The sequence below is a fragment of the Candoia aspera genome, chromosome 2 (assembly GCF_035149785.1).
Source record: "Candoia aspera isolate rCanAsp1 chromosome 2, rCanAsp1.hap2, whole genome shotgun sequence".
NCBI classification, from domain to species: Eukaryota; Metazoa; Chordata; class Lepidosauria; order Squamata; family Boidae; genus Candoia; species Candoia aspera.
Genome location: NC_086154.1, coordinates 187,358,122 through 187,375,420, shown reverse-complemented (window position 1 = coordinate 187,375,420; position 17,299 = coordinate 187,358,122). Strand labels below are relative to the sequence as shown.

Here is a 17,299-nt window from a genome sequence, read left to right as displayed (position 1 = left end):
AGGTGCTCACTGTGGTTTGAGTAAAAAGATGGCTATTCCCTCATCTTCCAGATCTCTAAACCCACCAGAGACTGCTGTTTTGCAGTCTCCTTGCAAGGAGCAACTATATGGAGCACTTGTGGGCGATCTCAAGTCCTCTCCTTGTCCGGAGAGGAATTACAAAGAGTCAGTCTACTCACAGGCTCTTCATTCCGCCGCAGTCGTCTTCAGTTCACCGTTTCTTTCCCAGAAGTCCCAGATAGTTTTTTCTATTGCTTTCCAGAATAAAGGAAAGAGCTATAACTACTTCATTCTTGGCCTGTATCTGCATTTCCAGGCTGATTTGGTGCTATGGCAGCAGGGAATGGGTCTTTGTCACCATAGCCAAGAACTTTTCTAATAACAATAGCCATCATCATCAAATGAAAGAAATTCCAAAATTCTTGGTAGAAGCAAGTAGAAGATGACAGTGTTGTTTTTTTAAAAAGCAAAGGTTACCTATTTGTTCATGTGAAAATACCAAAGCAGACCTCACTTTCCAAGGACTGCACACATTTCCAACAGAATCTGTTTTTTTTTTAAACTCTACTACCTTAGAGGAGAACTCTGAAATCACCTCCCATCTACAAGTTTATGGTTTTTGGAGGGTAATGTTCTCTTTAACAGAAAATCACACAAAAAATACAAAACAGTGAATGCACTTCTGAAATAGCCCTACAGAAGTAACTAATGTTGATTTCCTTTGTCCATGCTGCTTGAATATGCAGCATACTTACAACCTGATATATCCAGTGTGCACCTCTGGATAAATCAATAATGATTTCAAGCATTGCAATTAGGAGAATATAAGTTAATTAAGGCAGTTTTACAAGCACCTCCTCATAACTGACACTCGTCATGCTATTATAAAGTCCATAAGATATGCCAATAGTCAGGTCATGATTATCCTTTTTAATCACCCTTCCTTTGTGCCCTGCAACTAAACAGGACACTTGTGAGTGATTGTCATAAAGTTCATCTACTGTGACCGTTTCACATTTCAGCTCCAGATTAAATATACTCCAGCAAATTTGAGTGCAGTCAATTAGACTGTAATTAGAGAAATCTTTAGCATTGTTAAGGGTACAATCCAGAGTACATTTCCTATTTCTGAAGCCCAAATGGGAATAGGATAATTAAGAAACCTTAAGGAGTCTGCTCAGCTAATCTCAGAATATATTCTTTAGCAAAAATATTACAAATGTAGCCAAACTTAGTGCTTTTTTCCCCTTCTATCCAGCAGTTTTCAGCGCAAATACTGAAATGCAATGGAAAAGTTACTCAAACCTATATATCCTCAGAAGGGAATATGACATTTTTATTCTTGTAATCAAATACTTCTGCTTTAATTTAATGGTGTTACATTTCAGCACAGTGGTGGAGTTTGTTTCACTTTTAACACTTTCAATTTGTATTCTGTTTAACCTGGTGAACTTTACTTAATTAAGATGTTCCTATAAACAATTAAACCTCCTGTAGGATCATTAGAGAGATATAAAACTTTATGATGTAATAAAACGCAATAAAATAATAGTCACAGCACTTCATGTGTAGCATAAGGTGCTCTTAGAGGCACATAGGGTGTTTTCTTTGTCTAAAATGGAAAGATTTTTAAAGCATGTGATTCAGTTGTAGCAACTTGTTGCCTGCAGACAGGCAACCAAAATACTTGCTTTGAAATTCTGCATCATAAATAATTTAAACTAGAGAAAACTATTTCTAAACAGACATTTCCTAGTGTTATGAATAAAAAAGCATTGTGCAGCTCTTCAATCTTTCCTTCCTGAAAGATATTCTATGAAAAGAAAAAAGAGATGGTGGGATAAGAAACAGAATATGTGGACTTCTGTGAAAAACGGTGAAAGGTCCCCTGTGCAAGCACTGAGTCATGTCTGACCCTTTCGAGAGATGCCACTTTTGCGACGTTTTCTTGGCAGACTATAGTGGGGTGGTTTGCCATTGCTTTCCCCAGTCGTCACCTTCCCCAGCAAGCTGGGTACTCATTTTACCGACCTCGGAAGGATGGAAGGCTGAGTTGACCTGAGCCGGCTACCCAAGAATCCAGCTTCCGCTGGGATTGAACTCGGGTTGTGGGGAGAGTTTTGGTTGCAATATTGCTGCCTACCACTCTGCGCCACATGAGGCCTTGCCATGTGGACATCTAGACCTCCACGTATAATTTTTATACATTAGACAGGGTGACTGCATAATCAAAGCCATATTTGGAAGTAGCATAAAAGTCAAATCATATTTTACATTTTATATATAGTACAGTACTCAAGTGAGTCTTTGTGTGCAGTATCTGGAGTTGGACAGGGCCCCTGCTTGCAGACCGGAGAAGTCTGAATTGGGACGATAACTTGCAGGTTCAGATTTAAACTGCATTTTGTTTCATAATGCACCTCCTGTGTTGGGGAGGGGAATGTTGAAAAAAATGGAAACAAAGCTAAAGTCTTTCCCACTTGCAGTTTGGATCAGGACCCTGCAAATCTAAATTACTGGTGTGGGCGGGGGAGTGGGAATTCAGCTGTATGCTATGCAATAGATATAATGCAATGTGTAGCTTACGCTAAAATCTTTGAAACTCAGTATCTGAAATTATATACTTTTATGACTAGATTTCCAAGTGAACATTGTCAGTGCTGGTCTTAGAATGATACCTGTTGCTTTTATTAAAGATTGAGTTAGCTATCAAGGAATAAAAATGAAACCTTTAAAGATATTTAAATCTAGTGCCTTTTAAGTGTTTTCAGATGACAGCTCCCAGAATTTCCAGCAAGCACAGACTCCCAAAACAGGCACTGGCAGGCACCGCTTTGGAGATGCCTTTTTCCTTTACAAGCTTCTTAGTTCTAATAGGAAAGCCAATCCAAGAGTTAACACAGTACACTATTTTCACATCCATATAGCTACTATACTATTTTCATACACTGTACATATAGCAAGATGGAAATAACCACTCCAAATGTGGGTAACATGTATCAGACATGAAATCTGGCATTTTTTTTTTTCACACACACACTAACACCAAAAAACATGCTAAATCTCTGTAAACACAGAAACCTTGGAAAAAGAGGATCAATCAGATTCTTCAGAGTGGGCAGGGGTAGCACATGAGAGTGACAGATGGAGCACCAGCCGCCAATAGTGCAGTCAGAACCTCCAGAGGAAGATAAGCTTAATACGTATCTTATTGTTAATGAAAAATGTTAAGCTGATCGTATTGAAAATAATTCCATTACCTAAGAGAGTAAAGAAAACTAGCAATGAATAAACTGTTATTAGGGGAATTAATAGAAAAAGATGGGGAAAAAACTAGAATTAGTTGGCTTGATCTTCTGCAGTTACTTAGCTTTACTAACCATTAGCTGGCCTCTAAAGTTTGCTGATGTTCCAAAGAGACATTAGGCACCCATAGCGCAGGAACATACTACGTTTGCCAGAGGTCTGAACAGACTGCCTTCAAGGGGATGCATGAAGTTAGGCTGAGGGGTTCATGTGGCCCTAGGTGTGAAGGTTGCCCACCTGTCCCATACTTAGTAGAATTAAAAGCAATAGAGAAATCCAAGAGAAACTACCAAAATTTTACTCTCTAACATCTTCTTCAGCAAAGACCCTCTCGCAGAAATCAAGGCAGTTTCTGTCCTGTAGCTAGGCTTAAAGCCAGACTGAAATGGTTCTCGAAAATAATTGTTATCTAAAACTGGCTGAATAAACTAAGTATATGCTATTTCCCCCAATGAAATAAACAGGTTTCAACTTCACTGTACTTTGATGTGGATCACGCCAGCAATTATTTTGCTTGTGAGGCTGTTGTGTTAAGAAAATACTTTTTTTTTTTTACTGTAACTTTTTTTGGTTTTACTTCTTTTTCCATACTCAGTAGCAATGATCTGCATTAAATCAAAATGCTTATAAAATGCCAATGTCAGCTGTATTTTTTAAAATCCTGTAACATGGTTCAATTTTTTTCTCTTTCTCTTTTAAAATCTTCTGACAACTCCAGACCTAGGAAATGGTTTAGCCAATTTAAACCATTTTAAAAATAAATAAATCTTTCTCCAAACTGAAAAAAAACATATGCCAAGTTTCAGCTGGACACAAATTAAAACAGTTTAGTTCTTTAAATCCTTTAAACACCAGAAAGTTGCCTGAGAAACAACCAATTCCTTTTTAAGAGCCACAGTTGTAAGGATAGGCTGCTATAAGCTATGTAATTGTTGGCCTGAACATTAAAAAGTACTGATGGCTGGATTACCACTACAGCATAAGAGTGCAGGGTCAAACTCAATAAGCTGTATTAATGCCAACAAAAATACTTATTGTGCTGCAAAAAGAATCCTTTGATGAATCCATTCTTCACCTGACATGGTACATTTAGTATCTCTGAAGAAAAAAGGAAATAAATTATTAGAAAAAGTTTCTTGGTTCTCAAAAAGTGATGACATTTTCCCCCAGAGACAGTTGTGTGTTGGGGGGGGGGGGGTGAGTAGACATGATTTGCCTCACAATACTGGTATTGGTATGTTAATACCGACAATTTGGTCATTGATGTACAGTGCCCCACACAGTTTTTAAGAGTACTCTTAATATGCAAATGACATGCCATTTTTTTGCCTTTTTCATCTAAAATCAAAGAAACTCTATAGGTGCTTATGGGCTAGATGAGAACTAATAAACTGAAGCTTAAACCAGAAAAGACAAAACAGTCAGGAAGGAGACACACTAGAGTAAGGATTGTACAGGTTTTATAAAGATAATAATTGCCTCTGAGGAAACACATTCACAAGTGGCATGCTCTTGGATTCAGTGTTGCATTTGGCAATGGCAGGAAATAGAAATGTCAGTGCCCCAGCCTAGCATAGTTTGGCAATACTTAGACTTGATTACTACAACGGAGACTACATGGAGCTACATACCTTTAAGATGTCTATTGAAATTTGGTTGGCCCAGAATATTATTGATCGTTATTAGAAGATATTACTTACAATGATTTGATAAATTCAAACCATTAATTTTTACCTTTAAGACTTTGGGACTATGATGGTTAATGAACTATCTTCTGGGAAATAAGAGTGGCCAGGGAAACTCAGGGACTACTCTATCCCTGTTTTAGAATACTTTGAGGTTCGTATGCCTTCAATTTTGATTGTCTGCCAACTTTCCAAGATAATATTTTAAATTATGTTTCCAACTAGTGTATAGGGTGATTTATAAAATGATTATGGACTCGAAATTCACAGACATTTTTTCCTACTAGTTCTCATGCAACTGATGAAAGAAAAATTACTTCCATTTTTTTTTCGTAAGAGAATATAATTTTGAAGGAATTTTCATTGGTGGAATGTTGTTTATTTGCACTTTCTGTCTATGGGTTGGATGCAAATGTCTTACTTTTCACTGTCCAAAAATCTTTACAGCATATTGATGCCTCCCTGGCTTCCCATGCTTCAGTTATATCTCAAGGGAAGATATGATAAGGGAAATGCTCCCACTGGGTTTTTCAGATCAGGCAATAAAGGCAGCCCAAGAGGCTTCACAAATATGGAAATATGTTTAACAGAAAATGGCGGCAGCAGCAGAATCGTCCACCATCTCTTTTAATTAAGTGAAAAATATAATGACGTATCTTGGGGCCTTTGCAAAAGGGTGGTATAGAAGGAAGGAGGAAGAGGAATTATAGCAGTAGTTGCACTGCGGTGGGAAGGGTTGAGAAGCCACTTGCCTATTTTCCGTCAAGTAATGTGCTTCCCTTTATTGTTTCATCTAGCATGGAAATTTCTGATTAATTCAAAATCTTTCCCTAGGAAGACTGGTCAGTAAGAAGGCATAAGGAGAAATATAAATTTATGCATTAAATAGACAGACAGGAAGACAGACACATAGACAGAAATGGCTGGGAGCTTTCACTAGTGACATGAAGAATATCTCTACTGTACTGTAGTTTCTTTTACAGGACTTTTATCCCCATTTCCATATTTGTGAACTTTATTGTGACATAATATGAACAAGACATTCATTCTGAATTCAATTTTAGATTAGAATATAAATTTATATCCACATTTAATGCTTGATGTGCAATTTTGATATTGGTAAATGAGCATGGTTCTGAACAGGCTCAGAGATGAATGACAGATCTGGATTCATTTCTTGGAATAGTAGAGCTTTTTCTCAATCTAAATGGGTATTATTACATATCTGTACACACCATCTCCACAAACAACAACAACAACATTTTGTAATCCTAAAAGATAGGCTACAAATACAAATTAGTGTGTGTGTGTGTGTGTTTGTGTGTGTGCGTGTGCATGTGTGTGTGTACAGGCAGAAACTTCAATATTCATAATGCCTTTATGGTATCGTAAGACAAAAATTTGAAATTAATATTTTCATTATCTATGAATTCACTGTACATTTTCATAGCATCAGACATTAGAAGGTTTTGATAAGCAGGCCTAAGCTCTTCCTAATATTTTTAGAAATTACCTTTTCTTGTGGATGCACATGGTAATCACATATGACTCAAATCAAACCTCTAATGCATAGATCCTTCAGGGCCACCTCAGGACCAAATGCAATCAATAGCCTAACACAATCTTATTAATTAAAAAAAATACAAAGGCAGGATGGAGTGAGTAATTCAGCAAAACTTACTGTAACTCGGTAAATTACACAATAAAAGCATTTGAAGAGTTTGGAATAGTAACCAGCAGTGGTCTGTGATTTCAAAATCCAGGTACTCTAACTGCAAAGCCTTAATCATTCTTCAAGGAACACCCTCTAAAGATTTTGGAGAGTAGCTAAATTAGAAAACCTCAAGTTGCCTTGCCATTTCCTGAAGATATCAATTTATGCACATATGTTTGGAAAGTGTCTGTGTAAAATTTATCTGTATATATCACAAGTTTTGCTTCACCATGAAATGTAAACACAGTGATTGGATTTATTCAAAGAAGACCAAGAAATGTACACATGTTGGCGGATGCTGTTCTCAAATGTAAATTTTTTGTTTATCACAGATACTCATCTCCTGAATAGGAATTTTAAGTACCAAACCCAAGAAATGTATTAGGAACAGTTGTGATATATATACTGTATGTATGTATGTATGTATGTATCTCTCTCTCTCACACACATACAGGAAGCAGACAACTATATTGAATGGGATGGTTCTTACCCCTTCTCATGAGCCTTGAGAAAGTATATTTGTAAAATAAAGTGTTATTGCACACATGACAATGTGAAAAATGTTTTTCAAACAAAATAGTTCAATGATTGAAACAGAAACATACTTAATGACAATCCTTTACCTAGCCAAAAGCAACTCCCTGAACTGAAATAGTTGTCTATTAATTTCCCCCTTCCTGCTAGGTTCACAGAAGGGGGATACATGTTCTTTCTTTCTCTTTTTCTACTCTACCCAATTCCCCTTCTCCCTCCCTTTTTCTTTTTTTGTGATTTCACTTATTTTTTTATTTCTCAAATTTGGACCCTCATTTTCCACAAATGGTGCTAAGGTAGGAAACACCAGTGAAATTAAAATAAACAAATAGCAGTAATCAATATAAAAAAGCTGAAAAAATACCCAGAGTCACATCCTATGCGAGTTCATTATTTTGATGCTCTATTGTTTCTATAAAGTGATATTGATATGCAAAACTCAGCAATCAGCGTATTGACAGAACTGACTCTTCCTCTTTTTCAGAGTTATTTACAAACCACATTTTCGCAAAAGGGATTTCTGTATAAATCAATAGGCATTCTCCCTTCAATGCCACAAACTGGCTGCAGACACTAGCTGAACCAACCTACTTTCACAACTTCCCTCTTTCAGCTGTTCATTCATGTATAAATTCTACCCTGTAGTTCGTGCAGTAGTAATCTTTCTCAAATATTTACATTTTTAGAAAAGAAAGCAAACAAAGCCCCAAGTATATCCTCAAACACCCTGCAAAACAATGAATGCTCTTTGGCAGCTGCCCCCAGACTGCTAGCAGTTATGAAATCAGTCTTTCGCTAGAGGAGGTGAAGCGCGCAACAGCTCTGCAGGCTGCATAAACTTGTGTTAAAGTCAGGGTCACAGAGCTTTTAGGTTTTGTTCACTTTGGACTTAAAATCTCTGATTAAAGTTTTTCTGCTCGTGACAAGACAGCATTAGTTAGGTTGTCAATATTAGGTGGCACATCATTAGTAACAAGCGAGAGCCTAGCTATCTCGCAAGCACCTAGCTTTGGCAGCGCGGATGACAGAGTACTGCTGTGTATTCCTGAAGTATGGGTTACCATGTCTTTGCTATGGGCACTCTCTTAAAACAGTGGCTTCAAAAGGCTGACTTTCATCATAGATTAAATTCTGTGACCAGAATTAAATTCTATCGAGTGCAATAGACAAGGAATGTGTTTCCTTTCTAATGTTCCTTAAATATATCTTGTTGTATATAAACTGTAAACTGCCTTGTTTATTTTACCTTCCTATACTAATGAGTTGCTGTGAACCCTGGCAACTGTTCAAAATATTTGTGCAACAGGTTAGCAAAATGTGTCAATTAATACACCAACTTACTTAAATGTTAAAAGGACCCACTGAACCATAAGAAATATTTAAAATAACCAAATAATCTAATAAAAAATGATGGAGACATTAATAAAGCCAATGATAAAAAAAACTGTTTCAGAATGCTTAAACAGGGAAATTAAAATGTTGTACAGATTTCCCCATCAAATCAAGATTTGAATATCATGTTTGCCCAGTCCCCGACTTCCCCTGTCTGATGCTGCTGACCAAGCTGCCTGGAATTCTGGAAGTTGTAGTCCAATATATCTTAATCCTGGTAGCCATTAAACCTCCTTGCTGGTGGTTAAGGCAGCACGTTATTACACTGAGTCAAAAGTCACCACTCTGAAGAAAAAAAGACCTCACTCATTTTCCCCAGAAACTGCTCAATTTCCATCAGTGCTTGCATCAAAAGAGCACCTGCAAGATTCCACAGCATCATTAGTCCCTTCCTCATTGGCCAAGTGGGCAGCAATGGGTGTAGAAAGGAAGGGAGATGGCCAGAGAGGAAAAGTAGCAGTGCTACCATGGCCCATTCACACAAGACTTTATAACCTCACTTGAACTCTGACTGCACAGTCCCTGCTAAGACCCACCGTTCCACAAACCCTCTTTCCCCCATTGTCCAATCTCTGCTTGGGAAGCTTTCCAACCCCCACTCCATCCACTGTCACTTCAGTTCCCTCCCCCAAATAAATGTCCCTTAAGGAACACATACACACACAGACAGACACAGACACAGACACACACACTCCTTGCAAGGAAAACAAAGCCTTTAATCTGGGAAAGAAACAACAGAAAGGAAGCAGCCATGCTCAACTCAACATGATGTACAAAAGCACCAAGCAGCCAGTAACTTAAAGGACATCCTTAGTTTCTTGACAAATTCTGTTTCTGGTTAGAAAGTTAGAAAAGTGGTGAAAGAAAGGAATAACTGGTATGATGTGAGTTTTTCATTCATTCCCCACCTTATCAATTGCCTCTGAGACTTGATTGACTTTTTAAAAGCAGACTGGAAATTTGGTGAAGTGAGTGCATGAATTGCTAAAAATGAATCACAGGATATAAACTGAAGCATTATAAAACATTTCCATAAGCATTTTATTTAAGGTGGATGAATGATTTGCAATGAGATGGGGTGGGTGGGTGGAACTTTCTTTTCCTTTCCCTCACGAGTTAAGAAGATTCAAGCAAAACATCCTTCAGCTTGTGTACTTCATTATAGACTATTATGGATACTATGCACTTGTTATGAAAGATGAAGAACTGTCAAGGCATTCACTCCATCATTGGAGAATATATCACCTTAGTCTGATTGTCCAGACTTTGAAAGACACACTAGTACACCAAATTCCTATCAGACTTTACTGGCTGCATTGAAATATGTACTGATTCTATCTTAAAGCAGCATAGAAAGGAATACAGAGATCATTACTGGGTAGAAAATTATCAGCTATTTAACAATAGTTTTCCCAAAGAAACAATGCAGCCACCATAGACATTACTCACTCTGATTAGGCTGGCATTCCAATCCAGTGTTTTGTCACAGTGTTTAGAACAAACAAAACATAGGGTTGACATATTCCCTTCACCAACTTCAAACCATGAGTAATGAAGTTGCTTCTTTATACAAGTCATAGTTAACATTATTCAGAGTTTGGTTGTGCTTGACCCTGAAATTCTCAAGTATATTCTCAGCCACACCTAAGGATAAAAAGGAAGGGCAGTACCCAAGTCTGATGCTTGCTGCAGCTTGTTCTCTACATGCTAAACTATTAACTAACCATTAACTATTAACGTGATGTCTGATCACATCTAATGTATGCAATTTATGTGTAATTCATGGCACTAAAGAGCAGGTACAAAAGTGAGAAACAAAATCAGTGAAAGATTTTAATTATGGTTAACTGAAATACAGTTAATTTTAAAAATATTTTTTGGCCTAAGATCTATTTCATATGCACTTCATGTTAACACTATTTACAATATGTTCTTATACTATGAATAATATTACACTCTACACCCTCTACACAAAGTAGGGTCTCTATTCCAAGTCATCCAATAGGAGAGCCAAGACAATTTTGGTCTCACCTGAGACCTGAGGTTATGCTGAAACAGATCTATAAAATCTTTCCATAAAGTATACTCTGCATTGCATGCCAGCCTCAAGCCCTTTGTCTGAAAAGGAAATATTAGCAAGTGGCAATAGATGTTAAAAACCTACAGGTTGAAGACAGGTTTCATCAATAGTACAGGTAGTCCTCGGGTTATGACAGCAATTGGTACCAGAATTTCTGTCGCTAAGCAATGCTGCAATCACGCAACTGCATTTCTTACTGATGGCAATCCTGGCACTCCCCAACGCCATTGTTAAGCAAGGATTGCAGATTAGTAAACAAGGACATCTTCACAATTTCCTGCCACCTTCCTTTCCTACAGGTAAAAATTCAGTGGGGAAGCCAGCAGGAAGTCGCAAGTCCCAGCTGGCTCATAAACAGGCTGGTGGACAGGTAAGTGGCTGCTGCTGGGTGGGGGAGGGTGCAGGATTGGCTGTGTGGCGTGAGCACAGTAGGGCTGGAGGTGGCTGCTGCCAGGTACATGAGGTGCATGAGGGTGCACAGATGGCCTCCGTGGGCTGGGTGTGTGCTGCATGTGCCATAGCCAGGTTCCTTGGGGGAGAAAGCTGTGGGAGTGCAAATGACTTACCAGAGCGGTAACGACTTCCCTACTGGTTTCCTCATGGACTTTGCTTGTGGGAAGCCAGCAGGGCAGGTTGCAAATGGCGATCATGTGATGCGGGATGCTGCAACTGTCATAAGTGCGAGCTAGTCACCTGGATCGTGATCATGTGACCTGGGGGGCTGAGATGGCTGGAACTTTGAGGACTGGTCATAAGTATCACTCGTTCAGTGCTGTTGTAACTTTGAATGGTCACTGAACAAGTGGTCATTAACCAAGGACTACCTGGATTCACAGTGCAACTCCTTTTAAGACAATTGGGAGCATGATTCTCAACCTCATCTTCTGATTGTTTACTAAAACTGCCATAATATTTTCAATAATCTTCTAGTCTTCTAGTTTTAAGCTCTATCAGTATTGACAAAAATGCACATCACATGGCAGAAGTCTACTTCAAAAAGCAAATAATGTAATAAATCATTTATTTGGGATATAATGTAATATATCCCAAGTAAAAGTATCTTATGGAGCTGCTAAGAGTACTAATCTTTCTATTTCTTGTTAGAGGCTAGGATTCATTCTTTCAGGTATGTATAGCATAGTCTGTTTTACTGTATAGAATATTTATGACCTGCTCATCTTCCATCAAGATAGTCTAAGAAGTCTCTATCCATGAACGGGCAGGATAAACCTGTTTAGCTCCATTTGAGGCCACTTGGGTTTGGAATAACAGAATAATAGCTTTATTATTTTCAATAGATGATGAAGGTTCATTTTTTTTTGATATTTGATCAATAAGTATAAACAACTTCGTTTTATGTAAATCTTTCTAGATCAAAAGCAATGCACATATATGTCTAGGATTGCAGACATGCACACAAAACACACAAGAAAAACACAATGAGAAACAAACAGTAAGTTCTTACCATGTGCCACCCAGCCATGTTTACACTGATCACAGGTTCTCAGGTTTATCTTCCCTGGTTGGAAACATTCACATGTGCAATTTACCAATGTGCAGCGTATTGCCTAAAACAAGAAAAGTGAAACCAACATCTATAAAAACTTTATTTGAAAAAGAAGAATAAGTGGTAATCCTATAACTAAAACATTCAAAGTTCTTCATATACGTTATCTCAATATGTATAACTTGTAAAATGATTTTTGAGGAAGGCGAGCATTGCAAATTCAGGGGTTATTGAAGAGATTAATGGCATCAAAACAACTGACCTTGAGGCAAGATTTGATCTGTAAATTTCCAAAATCATAGTTCACCCTTTGGCACTATATATCATATCTCAATCTACATTTAACATGGAAGCTACAAAGGCCTATACACACTATCAGGCCATTTCCCTGTTTTGACCTAACCACAGTATGAACATACCCCAGAAACCTCTTTTTTTCTGGCACGTCCTGGCACGTCCATGTACTGTTGTATTCATCTCTTTCCCAACCCACACCTGAGGCAGCCTTAAGTTATCCTTAGCTGTTTCAGATTGAAGCAGACAGGTACAATCAGATGTGTTTCTGATCAACCACCATGTCAATGGGAGAGCAACTATGTGTAGCGACTACTGGCCACTTTGTGCTGTTGTGGGCATAGCCCTTCTCTCCTGTTTCTGGGCACTGTCCTCCAGAACTGTTCTGCTACCAATTTTCCTGGAAAGAAGAATCTGGCTCTTTCAGACTTGGCTTCTTCCTGTAACCACTAGATCTATGAGCCAATCCCCAGCTTGGAGACCTGGATCAGCTGAAGGAGCTGTGTGGTGTTGCTTGAGAAAGAGAGTGTCAGTTCTGCAACTTTACAATGAAATTTCCCACTCCCCCACACCTGTTAGTAGTAGTTGTTTGGGCTGCTTTTGAATATGGGTTTATCATTCTTTCAGAAGAGCACGAAACCCATGTTTGAAAACCACTTACCAGGTGGGAGGGAGTACAGTATAATGGGGAAAGGCCCTTGCCACATTGTGCAAACTCTTTCTTTGTCTATTACTTGTTAGGCTACCTTTAAACATAGGTTTATCGCTCTGTCATAAGAGCACTAAATGCATGTTTTAACTAGCCTGGCTTAATACCTGACAGGCTTACAAATGTATATGCACTTAAGTGAGAGGGAGGTTTCACACCGTGTTGTACAGTCCCCCACCTGTCATTTGTTAGTTGAATTACTTCTAAATGTGGGTTTACTATTATTCTGAACAAGCACATTTGTGTTCAAAAAGAGCCTCAACATGGGGTTAACATTCTTTTGGAAGAGTGGTAAACTTATGCTTAAAAGTAGCTACCCAAATAGCTGTTAGGATCTGGGGGAGCTGTAGTGACCCTCAGCTGACAGAGGAAGCAGATAAAGCATAGAAAACCTGCTCTTTACCTGTTGGGTTTCTGTGATGCAATGTGAGGATGACCTTGGAGAACAGAGGGAAGAGATGCTGCCTAGGGAACAATCAGATAAAAGGAAAGGGAGTCCGAGAGAGGGTGACGGTCTAAAGAAGAAACTTAAGAAAGACCTGCCCGGACCACTCAAGCAATAAATAGGGAGGGTTAGAGATTCATACTTTCAGACTTGAAAGATTCTGTTAATGTAGCCTTACAGTAAAGTAGAATTAGTTCATCTAGTTGTGTTTCCTGCTTGGTTTGCCTGGAAGGGCTGGCAACAAAACTCAAGATCGTTCCATAGGCAGCATCTCTTCCCTCTGTTCTCCAGGGTCGCCCTCACATTTCATCACAGTTTCTGCTCCCGTAGATCTGCTACATGGGAATTGGATATCTGGTGGGTACAGGGTTGGCTTTATCACTTCTCCTGAACTGGAGATCTGGGGATTTTGAAGAAGCTGGCTATTCCTCTTTCTCTGCCACTCTTCCCAGCCTTGGCAGCTGATCCCCTAGATGGTCCCTGGAGTCAGGGACTTGGCACATAAAGATACATCTTTCCTCCCTCTCCTGTCATCTCTCCAGGCCTGGAAACAAGCTTCCAGAAGCTTGTTCAGAGCCTGGAGAGATGGATTTTGACAGTTGTCTAAACCTGCTATCTAGACATCTCTCAAAACTCACTTCCCAGGCCCAGTTGACCTTTGGTGAGAGGGCAGAGAAACAAACCAGGATAATCCACTATCCCTGTCTTTAAAATACTTGTATCTTAAGGACAACCACATGGTTGCAGCCTTCCTCTGGCAGGATAGAGCTTGGAAGTGGAAGCAACCAATGTGAGGAAGAGCCCTTAAAATGCTTCCATGCATTTTAGAATAGGTGGGAATCTGGTATTTTCCTGTGGCTGCAGCCATTTACAGTACATCAAACACTATTCCAATTTTTCAGAGGAAATTTTTACGCACACCCATGCCCCAATAAAAACACGGAGGCTGAAGAATCTTAGTTTAAATGAAGAACACCATGTACGGTCCACTGGATCTTAGCCATCAAAAATAAACATAAACATGAAGAGTATTTTTTATTTTTTAAGTATTTGTTGGAAAACAGTTCAACTTCTCATTTCTCTCATTTTTGTATAATAAATATTAGAACAAAATTTGACATAAAATGGCTTGATGTTTGCTTTTCTAAAAAAATTCATGCGAGTGGCTGTCGTAAAGAGTAAAATTGATTATTATCACAGAGCTGCTCCAACTGTAGGATGCATTAAGTCATCACCATGCAGCCATGAAAATGGATAAATACAATTTAATAGTGGAGACCAACATCCACATTTGGATTTTAAATGTAGGACAATATGTATATATGTTGCGCATTTTTTCTTGTTAGCTTACCAAATACCTAAAGGAATTTTTTTAAGTCAGTTATATCTTCATATAGTAGCATGTCATGCTGCTTAAAACTGAGATTGAAATATGTGCTGCAAGTTACATAAATACAGAGCAAATATCCCTCTGCCCCCACTCTATCCCACCCCCAAGTACAGTATCTCATGTTTCTTTTCTGAAGACTTATCTAATATTCAACTTAAGCATCAGGATTTCACTGGGTCAATATGTTCCTAAGAACCAATACAATGATGGAGGTACTGAAGAAAACTAACTCAGGAGACCTGCACCAACTTAAATTTGCCTCTATCACTGCTTCACTTTACAAGATATAAATGTTCACCTTTTGACAACTTAGAAGATTCTTTTAAAAACATGCTCCCTTCTTATAATGAAATGTAAGTAGGTTAAGATTGAAACACATCTGGTATGAATAAAAAATTACTTTAGAGGGAAAAGTTGGATGATTTAAAAAAATATATAAAGCAAATACATAAATAATAACCAAGACATTATTTTAGGCCAAGACCTCACTTTTTAAATAATGCTGAAGATGACCTGTGCCCCTAAAACTAGTAGCAGTAAAAGTATGGTATGCATTTAGGCCTAATTTGTACACAGGGTTTTGAAATGAAGGAAATTAAATTCATCATTCACACATTAACAATGTACTGTAAGTACTAAAAATGCCAGGAAATGATCATTCTGCCAATTTGAATGCAACCATTTATTATATGAAGGTCAAAGGAAAGGAGAGGGAGCTTTTATCTGCAACTGCAGTAATATCAGAAATTCCTGAATGATGCTTTAGCTGAACTATCATTGTTTCAGACTAGTGCTTTTGGATGCAATCATATGCACACTTAGGGCATATCCACACTTAATATTTAATCTGCTCCTGTCCTGGGCTTATGCCAGTTTGATAAACCAGCCTAAGAAAATTGTGTCCAAACTGAAACATCCAGTAACAGCTTGCACTGTATTCAGTCCAAACAGCAGACTACATTCTCCCATTGGACAATTTCCTACTACTGTGCCCTCCCACCTTTCTGCTCTATGCAAGCAAATGCCAATGACTTTCCTTCCTATGAGCAGATTCTCTTGGACATATATTCTTTTATATGTGTGTCTATCTATGTATTTGTGTGTGTACGTGTATGTGTCCCACACACAAAATTAAATTGAATTTACAGTATATGTACAAAGCTTCAAAATGTACATGCATGCATGCACAACTACAGCTTTTTTTTTTTAAAAAAACCCTTCTTTCTTACTGTCAAGTGCTATCTAAAATATTTTAGAGATATCTTTATCATGAATGCTGTAATAGCACAATGGCTATAAATCTTCCTTGAAAATAGAAGGGTTTTGACTTTAGGTCCCAAAGAGCCCCATGGGTTATTTGAATGCTGGGGGTGAAATTCTTCTATCTCAGGTGACTGATAAAACAATAAAATATTTCCTGCTGGATTTTTTTTTAAAGAAGCAATGGGAAAAGTAGGAAATTCAGGGAGAGAGGGAGGGAGAGAGAGAGAGAGATTGATTGATTTCTACTGGATTTTGAACCAGCAACCTTCTACTTACAAGGCAAGTGTTATAAACATTGTGCTACTAGGGCATTCATGGTAAAAGGCATTAGAAAACATGGTAAATATTTACCCAGTTGAAGAGGTGTTCCTGTCTGTACAGAGTAGCCAATGAACTGGAGCTTGCCTGCAACAAGCTGAAGCACACTATACAAAACAAACAAGAGCCTTGAGGCAACATAACAAGGAGAAGTGTACTTTGGAAGGGGAGCGAAAAATATGCCCTAAGTGTCATCTCTTTCTGCCCTCCACAAAGAGTTGTCTTCTTTTGGCAAAAAGGCAACTGGGCAGTGCAAATGAGCCCTTACTTAGGGGACAAATCATACTGAACATATAGAGATTAACTTCCACAAGAACATGCAGGAAATCAGATCATTTCTCAGGAAAATTGCCTGGGTGTGAACTCTCTCTTTTGCTAACACTGAGAAAGAGATGTCACTTTGTTTTTCAAACTGCATCCCTCTGACTAAACTGGCTCACACCCCATGTGAAAGGAAGAGGATTGAACTCCCTGAAGTTCAAGAACTTCTCTTAGAGAATACAACAGGCTGCAGCGGGAAGGGTGTATGGAAAAACACTGTTGTTCATGCAGAATACTTCACACAACCTTTTGACTCTTGCCCTTAGTCAGCATTATCAGCCAAAGCTATCTAATGAAGCAAGTACCCATCTCTGTGAACAAGTAGAACAGGGACTATTTCC

The 17,299-nt window shown here is 38.4% G+C and overlaps 1 protein-coding gene across 2 annotated transcripts in view; it reads right to left on the bottom strand.

Annotated features, from left to right (window-relative positions):
* BNC2 (basonuclin zinc finger protein 2) overlaps window positions 1-17,299 on the bottom strand; it is a 402,994-nt gene that overhangs the window by 120,454 nt on the left and 265,241 nt on the right. For both annotated transcript variants that reach the window (XM_063295036.1, XM_063295035.1), the window contains one exon: window positions 12,177-12,279. In XM_063295036.1, the coding sequence (XP_063151106.1) occupies window positions 12,177-12,279 (103 nt within the window). The remainder of the gene's footprint in view (window positions 1-12,176; window positions 12,280-17,299) is intronic.